General features: G+C 42.6%; 2 protein-coding genes across 5 annotated transcripts in view; one reads left to right on the top strand and one right to left on the bottom strand.

The window, feature by feature from the left end:
• Rtn4ip1 (reticulon 4 interacting protein 1) overlaps window positions 1-6,326 on the bottom strand; it is a 52,200-nt gene extending 45,874 nt beyond the window's left edge. For all 3 annotated transcript variants that reach the window (XM_031346726.1, XM_031346727.1, XM_031346728.1), the window contains exons 1-2: window positions 5,561-6,326; window positions 4-153 (exon numbers count right to left, since the gene is read on the bottom strand). In XM_031346726.1, coding sequence (XP_031202586.1) covers window positions 4-153; window positions 5,561-5,834 — 424 coding nt within the window. In that variant the 5' untranslated portion in view covers window positions 5,835-6,326. The remainder of the gene's footprint in view (window positions 1-3; window positions 154-5,560) is intronic.
• Window positions 6,327-6,394: 68 nt separating this feature from the next.
• The window catches only part of Qrsl1 (glutaminyl-tRNA amidotransferase subunit QRSL1), a 26,363-nt gene continuing 21,338 nt past the window's right edge, over window positions 6,395-11,419 (top strand). The window contains exon 1 of one of the 2 annotated variants that reach the window (XM_031346725.1): window positions 6,395-6,540. In XM_031346725.1, the coding sequence (XP_031202585.1) occupies window positions 6,517-6,540 (24 nt within the window). In that variant the 5' untranslated portion in view covers window positions 6,395-6,516. The remainder of the gene's footprint in view (window positions 6,541-11,419) is intronic. The other variant, XM_031346724.1, reaches the window with a different exon arrangement.

Genomic DNA, 11,419 nt, shown 5'->3' with positions numbered 1-11,419 from the left:
CCTCATCTCCAGGCTTGAAATACTTCACATCAAGCCCACACTCCATCACCACACCAGAGACATCCCGGCCCAGAGTCAGAGGAAACTCTTCCCCCTTGGTTCTTATATGCAGAGGATCACGCTTCATATTTAGAGCTGTGGCTCCATAACCACCTGCAAAGTACAGTTTATCTGTGTCTTAAAGGGGAGGGTCAGAGGCTCCATAACCACCTGCAAAGTACAGTCTATCTGTGTCTTAAAGGGGAGGGTCAGGATGGTCTTAAATACTATAGGATTACAGGCAGGCCAGTACCAGATGCTCAAAATGAAGGCTCTAACACAACAAACATTACAGTTTTGCCACTATAAAGGATAAAAACTGGGTATTGTTCCTTTAAAATAAAATTACTTAGAAAGCTGCATTTATTAAGTTAAAATCACAATTGCTCAAAGTTTCTTTGAAACTCAGACTTTGAAGACGGTATCTCCATGAATTTACTCACTTGCAAACTTAAGTTTTTAGACAGGATCTTTCTGTATAACCCAGGTTGGCCCTATTTGGACCCTTCTGTCTCAGCCTGAATGTTGTTGGGACTACATATAAGTACCACTGTGCTTGTAAAAAAAAATTTATCAACATACACAAACAGTTTTGATTTAGTACTAAGTCTGGTAAAGAAAAAAAATATTCAAGTTATAAAGAATGCCTGCATATTAAAGTACCTGATATTCACACTCGATATAAATAAGAAATATGTTCAGGTTATAAAGAAGTCATGAGTATTAAAGCACCTGGTACTAGTAATAAGTTTGAGTTCTCATCCACACCTCCTAAAAATCTATCTAGAATAATGATTCTGAGTAAGTGCAAACAATTTTAGTGGAAAAGAGCCATGTCTGATGAGTCAATTGCATTGTACCTGGGGATGGGGGTGGGGACACTGTTTTTTTTTGTTGTTTTTTTTTTGTTTTGTTTTGTTTTGTTTTTTTTGAGACACCCTTATTATGTAGCCTTGGGTTGACCTGGATTTGCTATGTAGACCAAGCCGGCCTCACAGAGATTGTCTGTTAGGATTAAAGGTGTGTGTTACTACATGCAAACCCACATCTTGTTTTTAAGGATATTTATACCAATAACAGATAAATAAAACTGAAACCGTTATTTTTTTTCAAATAAATTAACTATTCTCTCTGCAATAGTAATCCCAAGTAATAGCTGGGCCTAGCTATTCCAGTGGAGTTCTGAAAGCCATAGGAAGGCCCTCGAAAGTATTTAATGCTGTTTTCAAGGAAGATCAAAAACAGCTAAGGAAAATTCTAAACAAAGTATGTATCACAACACAGACTGTGGCAAAATAAATAAATAATAATAATGAGAAAGTCATAGCTTGTTTGAATGATCCAGGACAGAAGAAAACAGAAATGCAGGAGAGGACAGGTGCCCCAGAGAAGGGGAGAGGATGGAGTCAGGATAACAAGCAGAAGGTTGGCCCTAGAGGGACAGTGACAACCGGTCTGTCTACACAGCACAAGGAAAGGTAGATATGGACAGAGACTAGCAGGTAGGTAGTCTACACAAGTTGTTTTTCTAATTAAAAAAAAAAAAAAATCAAGCCACATGGGGAAAAAAATGAAAGTTGGGATAGTGCCAGAAAAATCTAAGTTGCTGGTCCTTATGCCAACACTCCACATTTGCCATCTGGCTAGCTAGAGCCACACTCCATCACAGAACACAACAGAGACTCACAAAGGCACACACTCTTTTTCCCTGTCTTCTATTTATTTCCCTCTACTAAGGCATAGCAATTTACTCACTGAGACCCTTTGTGCTTTGGACAACAGAAATGGACATTCAGCCTTGTCACAATTTAGTTGTAAACTTGCAAAATGGTTCCAGCCCTTTCTGAGATCCCAAGCCAACAGTCCAGATTGTTTCCAACAGCTTTCTTAATAACCCCAACACACTATCTACCAAGAGTAGCTAGGCCTGGCTAGCCATGAGAAACGGAACCTGTTTGGTGACAAAATGGCATTTAAACGTGTCTTCCCAGCTGTGGGTGGTAGCACACCTGGAATCTCAGTGCTTATGGAACACAGGCAGGAGGACCAGGAGTTCAAGATCATCCTCAGCTACACAGAGTCTGAGCCAGTCTGCCCACAAGGGACTCTTCACAAAAAAACAAGAAGGCCTCCCCCTGGCAGGGGCATAACTTGTTCAGAGTTGAGCTAAGTTACAAAATCCCTAAGATTCCCTCAATTTCAGAGATTTTAATCCCATCTAAAGAAACCAAAATGAGTTGTACATACTGTTGGCTATATTATTTTTAAATTATTCATTGATTTAGCCATTTCTATGATTTATTGTTTTATGTCTAACAGTAGTGGCCATTTTCAGAAAAATAGCCTTTATTTGTCATGATAGATGTGTCTCTTGTTTTCTTCTCAAGGGAAATAATTTTCTACTCAAATATCTCCCAAAGCTACCATTTTCAGGTATCTTCTGCAACAATAATACTGTCTCAAAAAGCAGCATGAGCTGAAAGATAACTTGCAAACAGTATTACACAGTCAAGCAGTAAGACACTAGATCATCTCAAAAATATTCTATAAAAGCAAAACGTGCTAAACGGTATCTCACGGAACAGTAGCCAAGAAACTTCTGGACATGGCCACTCTACTGAAATGAAACTGTATGCAGCACAAATTGTGCATGAACATCTTTTAAAACAGAATCACCTTCAAGCCCAATGTAAAAATAAGAAACTTTAGAATGAAGTGAAATCATATGCAGCTAGAAATAGCAATCATTCCATCTACACAAGGCTGGAGGGGGAGAGCTGAAAAATAGCAATGAAAAATAGTCATGGGAAGGAGTTTTCAATGTGGTGCTGTTGTTGTTATTTTGGGTTTTGGAGACACTTTAATGGCCCAGCCCTAGACGTCTTTGTGCTCCCCACCCCCTACTAGTGATTTGTTTGTCTGCTGTTCTGAGAGTGCCTAGGCCAACCTCAACTGGCAGTGTAGCAGAATGACCTTGACCTTCCAATCCCCCTGCTCTACTTCTGCACTGCCATGCCCCTCTTGTGCAGCACTGGAGCTCAAGCCAGAGCTCTGGACAGGCACCCATCACCTGAGCTATCCCCCAGTGTCAGGAGTTTTCCAGCTACAAACATTTCAAGACTCCAAACCTTTCTCCAAATTTCTTCCTCTGAAGAAACACTACGAGTCCTTCTTCTACCAGATAAAGAGAAAGAAAGTCATTTTAGGAATACTTTACTCAACTAGCCACAGCATTATCAAGGTAACATGCAATTAATATAGAGTTCTTGGCTTTTGTTCTATGGTTGTTTATTGCTGTTAATGTTGGAGATCTTGCCCAGGACTTTACATGGCTGGGCCATAGTACCTCTGTCCCTGATAAAAATCTGATTAAGACATATTTAACATTTTTCTCTTACTAAGTATTTGAAGGCTAGTGTATTTACAGTGTCTGAACTTTCAGCTGTTCAAAGCCATGCATGGCTAGGTGGCCGCCGTCCTCAGCAGCAGAGCTCTAGGAAACCACCATGCTAACCCCAAATCCAGAGGCGCTCCAGGTTTGGGGTGCCTGCAATCTGAACAATGCGTCCTTAAAAAACATCTTCTCGTCCAGCAATCTTTATGGAGCAACTTTTTCATCATTATTTCAAATAACAGTGTGACAGAATAGAGAACTATGTATGAAAATCCAGATGTTGTATTAAGCCAGGCATCAAAGAGATGTACTGAAGTATAAAACAATGTTAACCGTCTCAATAAATTTCCTGGCTTATTTTGGAAAATAATTTTTACAACTTATTAAATTGTATTTATTTAGGGCATAGCAAAATGTACCACAGGCAACTTTCCATGGTGATTTCTCTCCTTCTACTACGCAAGTCACGGGGACTGAACTTGGGTCCTTGGGCTTGGCAGCAAGTGCCATTCCCCACTGGGCCATCTCACCAATATACATAGTTCTTCTATTCCAAAAACCTCTTTGGAGTTATATCCTGTGCTATATCAACCACTGCCCAACAGAGTGCCGTACATACGTAACTGTCGCTCAGCTAGTTCATACTTTTCTCCAGTTTTTGTGTTTACTACATTTTAAAATAAAAATCTGTTCAAATTTCTAATAAGATGGTTATAGCATACATAAAAGTCAGTCATTTTTTAGGTACTAATGAGACTTAAAGTCTAGTTTGAGAATTGCTACTCTATTACATCATTTCTGGAGAAAAAGTAAAATGGATCTTAACATTTTCTTCTACTTTTAAGTTAATTGGTAACCAGACAATACACATACACAAGCACTGACACACACACACACACACACACACATGTACATACACAAACCCAGAAATTAAGTTTGTGCCACACTAAGTCATACATGAACGTTGTTGCTGAGGCCCTGAAGGCCACTCCAGGCCCCCACACAAGCCCTTCAGAACACGGACCCAGGGTTAAACATATGGCAGCTTACTTAAACACTAGGTAGTTAACTGCCTGGGAATTAGTCATCTCAGAACATATTCATCTTCAGAAGACATGGGTGGGTTCCCATAAGTAAGACTGACAACATTTTTGCCATTTTTTTTCCAGAGTTAAAATAATTTATAAATACAAATCAATCTGTTCACCACTGTAATAGAATCACAGTATAGAATATAAGAATACATTTAAAGAATGCTCTCTCCAAGCTTTTCAATATGACCCAGCAAGAGAAAATAGAATAACATTATCCCAGTTTCAACATATGTATAACAAGAAAACACATTTTAGCTGGGGGGTGGGGAGTTGGGAATGGGGTATGAGAAATGACGAGCATGCGGTGCCCATATCAGGAGTCCTGCTCTGTTGCTTGGTCCACTAGGCCTATAACAGGGCTGTGAACATCGGGACAGTAAGAGGATACAGGAATTACATAAATCCAAACTCTGAACTGATGGGGAAACATAACCAAACCTGCACTGTGGACCCTAAAACTACCACAGAGCAAATTAACTGCAGACATCACTTCTCAGTCCCAATTCATATGTGCAAGGAAGCAACCACATTTAATAAAAGATTAAAGTATACCTTGGCAGTTGGGATGTCAAAACTTCGGGAATATTTTCAGGGATAGTATCAGAAACCCACAAGAGTCCAGATGGCTCGGCCATAGTGGCGCTTGCCACCAAGCCTGATGGTCAATTTAATCCCCTGAGCCTACATAGGATGAAACTCATGCCCACAAGATGTCCTTTGACTTCCACTTGTACCCTGTTGCACACAGCCAAACACAAAATAAATGCATGTAATACGAAACCTACATGATTCCTTCAAGCCAACCTAAACGTAGTCTATTAACTAGCTGTGGTGTACACCTGCTAAATCCCAGGACTGGAGAGGCAGAACAGGAAGGCTGCAGAGTGGAGACTAGTCAGGGATATACATACAATGAATTGGAGGCCAGCCAGGGCTAGACCACGAACCTTTCTTTGTTCCAAAGCAAAAACGACAAAATACCTATGCACCCAGTGAAGTTTGATTTAAAAACAAGCAAACCTGGACAACTTACTTCTCATATTAACATCTATAGGATTTACACTGGCGGCATGAACTTTGATAATGACTTCGTTTGGATAGTGTATGATAGGTAACATCATGTTCTGGGTGAATCGGAGGACTTCATTCCTTCCGTATTTATCAATCACCCAAGCGGGCATGACAGTGCTCCTCGCAGAGGTAGTACTAATGTCTCTAAATGATGGCTTTGGGATAACTTTCCTTCTCCAGAAGCAGGCGGCGGCACAAGCACTTCTTCTAAGTACACAGCTCTTCAAAACTTCCATCCTGAGCAGGGATGAAGAACGTCTCCTCAAAAAAAAAAAAAAAAAAAAAAAAAAAAAAAAAAAAAAAAAAAAAAAAAAAAAAAAAAAAAAAAAAAAAAAAAAAAAAAAAAGGAAATAAAAAGAAAAAAGAGAAAAGAAAGGAGCGAGGGGTGCGGCGGGTCAAACTAACACATTTCAATTCAGCCAAATTCTGCCAAACCCACTGGTCAATTAAGGGAGGAGGAGCTTTCAGAAAGAAATTCAACCTAAAGCCGCATCGGAAGAAAACAGAATTGCTTCTGTGCTCCCCACATCAGAAATGTCCCGGCTGGCGTCCAGTCAGTACTCTGGCCACTCCTTCCTTACGCTCTCCCTCCCCTTAAGGACAAAAAGGAAATAAGCAGGGAGCCCTCAGTTGGACGAGCAGTTTGCAATCCCTAAGCCAGGGTCCCCAGGCAGGCGGACTCCCGACGCGACCCCGGCCGCAGTCTCCTTGCCGCCTGTCCCCGCCTCCTGGAGCCGGCGCGCGAGCCAATCGCGTGCGGAGATCATTTCCGCAGCCGGGAACTCGACCAATCCCGGCGCTCGTTGTTAAAGCGGCGCGTGAGGGTCCAAGATGTCTGCGCCCATGTAACGCTGGTGGCAGACGTTGACTCCTTCCTCGGCTCCCGGCCCCAGTGTCACCCGGCTGATTCCAAGGACTATGTTGGGCCGGACTCTCCGAGAAGTGAGTAGACGTGGGCCAGGAGGGGACCGTGGAGGGCGGAGACGCTGGAGGACTAGGAAGTTCAAGGTCGCCCCGAGTCACGCCGCACGACACGCCCCGCCTGGCCGCCTACCTTCCTGAGTGGGAAGTGGGATTCGAGCCTAGGCTCTTACACACACGCTCTATCAATTCCCGGGAGTCAGAAGAAATGTTTGAACACCCGAGCCGTGGAGTGGAATTATAGCCCTCCCGCGCGATTTGGGATAGGTTTCTCAGACAAGCCATTTCAATCCTGTCGCTGCTGTGCTCGCTAAGGGACGGGGCGATTTTGTAGCATGCCAATTTCAAACGAAAAAATAATTTGGTAGCTTAAATTAAAAAAAAAAAAAACGACCTAACAACTGGGATTTCTACCACATCATGTTTGAACCCCTACGTAAGCAACCCCAAATGTAGGAGAAAATTTGACAGCAGTTTAGAAAGGGAAGGGGGTAGTGTTTCTGAGAGACAGTGGGCAAAGTTAATTCAGAATCAAACGCGTTGTGAACTCAAGGTGTTTCTGACAGCACCCAGCGTTGCTCCCTCACGACCTCTCTGCAGCAAGGTTCAGAGGAGTTTGTATGCACTGCCCAGCAAATGCTGCCCGAAACATCTCAACTCAGAATCGAGAGTAATTGCGTGTTAGGATTTAACGTATGGGCAACTTTTCTAAACGTGTTAAAACATAATTGCTTAATTACAGAAAGCAAAGCCTTTTAATATCTTCCTAAATCGTTCTTCAGCTTGTCAAACGCTGAGTGTGAAATGCGCGTATCTTTGGGGCTCGTTGCATTAAGGTGCTTGGTTCTAAAAATGGCTGTTTGAGTTATTGACTTGAGTTTCATTCAAAAATCATTAAATAAGTTTTGATGTGAGATTATTCAGCTTTTTTTCCAATAGGGCTCTAAACATGCTCCTACAATTTCATACAGCAGACTTATGCAAATTGCTGTTCTCAGCACTGATACACCAAATCAAAATATTGATAAACTGAAAAAAAAATTGAAGCAACTTGCAGCCAGGATTTAATTCTTTACTTAAAAATAAGTAAGTCTATGCATTTATTGGTATGCAGGCTTACTTTCATCTTTAATAGTAAAATTATGTATACCAAAGAATTTTGTAAATATCTCTATCTATCTATTTATTTTATATGGGTATTTTGATTGCATGTATGTCTGCACACCAGAAGAGCATATCAGACCCCATTCCATTGCAGTCTAGATGGTTGAGAGCTGCTTTATGGGTGCTGGGTGAACTTGGGGCCTCTGGAAGAGCAGCCAGTGCTCGTAGCTGCTCAGGCACTACTCTAGACTCCAAAGAATTGTTCTAAAATCAATTTCTTTATGGTTTAGCAATAAATATCCTGTATACCTACTTTGTATATCAGTATACCTTTGCTGTGCAAAGCTTGTCTGGCAGAAAAGGATTGTGAGTGGAAAGAGCTTAAGAAGCCCTGTCCAGGCTCTTATCTGTGCGTGCCTTCTGGAGGGCTCTTCCAAAGGCCCAGAACACTCTAACCAAAGCAGAGGTACCATTGCCCAAGCTCAATAGTCTGCTCACCCACTCAGAATCACCTGGGCCTTAGTTAAACTAGAGCTGGTTCTCCCTCTAGACTCAATTAGAGAGAGCTGTGTGATTAAAAGCCCAGAGTATATGGCTTAATGGGGTCTCCGGGTACATCCCGGTAACTTAGTACTGAGTACCTGTCCTGCCCACTGCTTCCCTTTCCATTTTGTGTCTCCATTTGAGAAGTCTCTTCGTTCTCAGCTGGCACTATCTCAGTGATACATAGACATTAAGTTAACATATATGTGTACATATACATATATGTGCATATATATTAAAGTAGCATATACATATGTGTGTGTATATAAACATATACATATATGCTAATATATTATTTTGTAATATATAAGAAAGGTGACATATCTGTTACTTTAATATATATAAATGTTAATTTATATGTAAAATTACAATTACCATACATTGTATGTGACATATATAAAAAATCCTAACATTGTATGTAACATAACAGATATAGTCAGTCCAGTTGACAACTGGGAATAGCCATCACAAATCAAATTTGTTTTTTACCCTCCTGAGGTAGAATCTTGTTATGTAGCCCAGGCTAGCTTTGCTAAATTTGTTCTCTAAAAGGAGTGGGGAACCCACTTCCTCATGGCTGTGAGACTGGTGTGCTTACTGCATTGCTGGCTGTGTGCATAGTAGAACCCACTTCCTCACGGCTGTGAGACTGGTGTGCTTACTGCATTGCTGGCTGTGTGCATAGTGAAGGAGGTAAAGGAGGCGCAGATGTGGGATGGCTAGAACTAAGATTTGGGACATTTTAGGTTATGGAAAATGGCTACAACCAAGTCAGGTCAGGGAATGAGAGGCCAGCTAGTGTTCTGCATGAACTTGAGGGGGAGTTTTGGTTGTTTTTTATTTGCTTTGTTTTGAGACAGGGTCTCCTGTAGCCCAGGTTGGTCCCATACTTATACTCTCTAGTTGAGATTGTCCATAAATTCTTGGTGCTCTTGCTTGCACCTCCCAGTGCTAGGATTGCAGACATGAGCCATCAACTAGCTATAAGCCTGAAGCAGGATGTGGACCAGGATGACAACAGTGGCAGTAGTCACAAAGGTGCAGTGAACTAGACGCTGAAACCACCAGCCATGAAAGGCCGTGCCAGACCAACTGGAGCCTTACCGGAGGAAGCGGGCAGAGTGTTGTCTCTGAGAAGACCTGCTTCAGATGACCTGGGGCTTTTGAGACAAGGAGGACCAAGAGGGCACTGCCCACCTCCTTCCCCACGGGCTTTAGTACAGGATATATAGATCCCAGCAAAACCAGGAAGCCCACTACCGTTAGCAGGGAAGTTCCAGGAGAGGATACTTTGTAGTTACCATGGGCCAGCCAGTCCAGGCCTCCCTCAACCCGCGAGGAAAAGTCCTAGTCAGGTTGACAAGGCATTGGCGAAGAAATGACAAACAGAAACAGCACAAGGGAGTGCAGAATCTGAGTGTACTTGCACAAAGTAAAAATCGGGCTTATATAGTATACAGAAACAGGGCGAATGTCAGGGATCTCGTAGGCAGGTGGTGGTCACTTCAAAGTAAGATCAAACAGCCAGGTGCAAAGTGGAGGAGCAGAGGTGTCCTTCTTGCTGGGCTCTCTTGGCAGCCCCAAGATACTCTGGGTCTGTCTGAGGCAAGCACCTGGAGGTCTCAATCTGGAAGTCCTTGAAACTGTCCTTGGCTGTAACCTAGATAATTAGTGACGGAAGCCCTTCGACTTCTCTCCAGTATGTAAAGCAATTCTGCCTTGTGGGGGATGCTCCGATAAGGCAGCTTCCTTGTAAAAATTCCAAGCTAATTGCAGCTAGGAAATCAATTAGGATCAATGAAACACTATGGAGGCCAGGAAATAATGTTCAATCTCAGTTTTAGCTATTTATGAATCATTTCTTAAGGCACCTATATGCCTGAACAAAGAAAGCACGCAAAGCTCTCCACAGACTTTTGCAGAGACCAATCTGGAATGCATATGAGTTAGGAGATGCCAGCAACTGAATACCCAGAAGGCTAGCCAGCTCCCTTTGAAGCTGCACACCTCAAATTGGCGAGCAAGCTTTCAGGCCTGACACACAGAATCCACTGGAGTGACGAGTGGGCATGGCATTTAGTGAAAATGTTTTAAGTTATATTTAAGTGTGGCACGGCTGTTCTGTTGCAGGAGGGCTGTCCAATTTGCATCTCATACTCCCGGTGCCCATGCCATTCCATCTAATTAGCATCTTTGTCTCACTTCTCTTTCCAATTCCCTTACTGATTTCCCAAATTGAGAGTCCCTAAAAATGGCCCTCGGGAAGGGCAGCAATACTGCAAGTAAGTGGCCTGGGCAACAGCCCCACCCACTGCAACGGCCCCACCCACTGCGCCCATGTCCACTGGAGTAGACATGGAAGTGGTAAGGAGAGTATATTATATCCTGTATTGTGTGGCTTTGTACAAATGACAGCCTCTGAGCTTCAGTTTCTTCATTTGTCCAAGAAAGGTAATAATGCCTAATTGTTCGTGAATTAATGAGACAAGCCAACAGTACTCCTTTCCAGGCCACTCTTGTCTCCAGGATCATATAGCAGGTAGATAATGAAGGTGATTTTACATATTACTTGGAAAGAAAGCTTAGTATCATCTCTGATTTATTCCGTGCATGTCCCTGTGCGCGTGAGCATGTCTGTTTGCATCTATATATGGGTGATATATATGTTCGTGCGAGTGCAGGTGCTTGGGGCACAGAGGCATTGGCTTCCCCTGACTTGAAGCTATAGGTGGGTGTGAGCCACTCGAGTGGGTGCTGGGAATCACACGTGCCTTCTGCAGGGGCAGTATGAGCTCTTAATTTGGGGCTATCTCTGCAGCTCTACTTCTCGTGCAGTTTGGCCTTTTGTCCACCAGCTTCCTCGGTGTATAGGAAGACAGAAAGTCTGGGCTTATAAATGATACTATGTGTAAGCATATCATATGTATGAAAGTCTGAGCTTATAAATGATACTGTGTGTAAGCATGTCATATGTATGAAAGTCTGGGCTTATAAATGATACTGTGTGTAAGCATGTCATATGTATGAAAGTCTGGGCTTATAAATGATACTGTGTATAAGCATGTCATATGTATGTGCATGTTTTCTGAACACCTGGTGTGTCTTACCTGAAATCCTCCATAGATATAAAGGCTGCTGCTTTTTCACTGGGTGCTCCTTGGGTTGCAGTAAGCTACTTCCTGAACCTGCTCTGTACCCAGGCTGCCCTCAGCTGCTGCAGGTCTGCTCTGTACCCAGGCTGCCCTCAGCTGCT

This window comes from Mastomys coucha, unplaced genomic scaffold, assembly GCF_008632895.1.
Source record: "Mastomys coucha isolate ucsf_1 unplaced genomic scaffold, UCSF_Mcou_1 pScaffold3, whole genome shotgun sequence".
Classification (NCBI taxonomy): Eukaryota; Metazoa; Chordata; class Mammalia; order Rodentia; family Muridae; genus Mastomys; species Mastomys coucha.
This window is presented reverse-complemented; position numbering and strand designations above follow the sequence as displayed.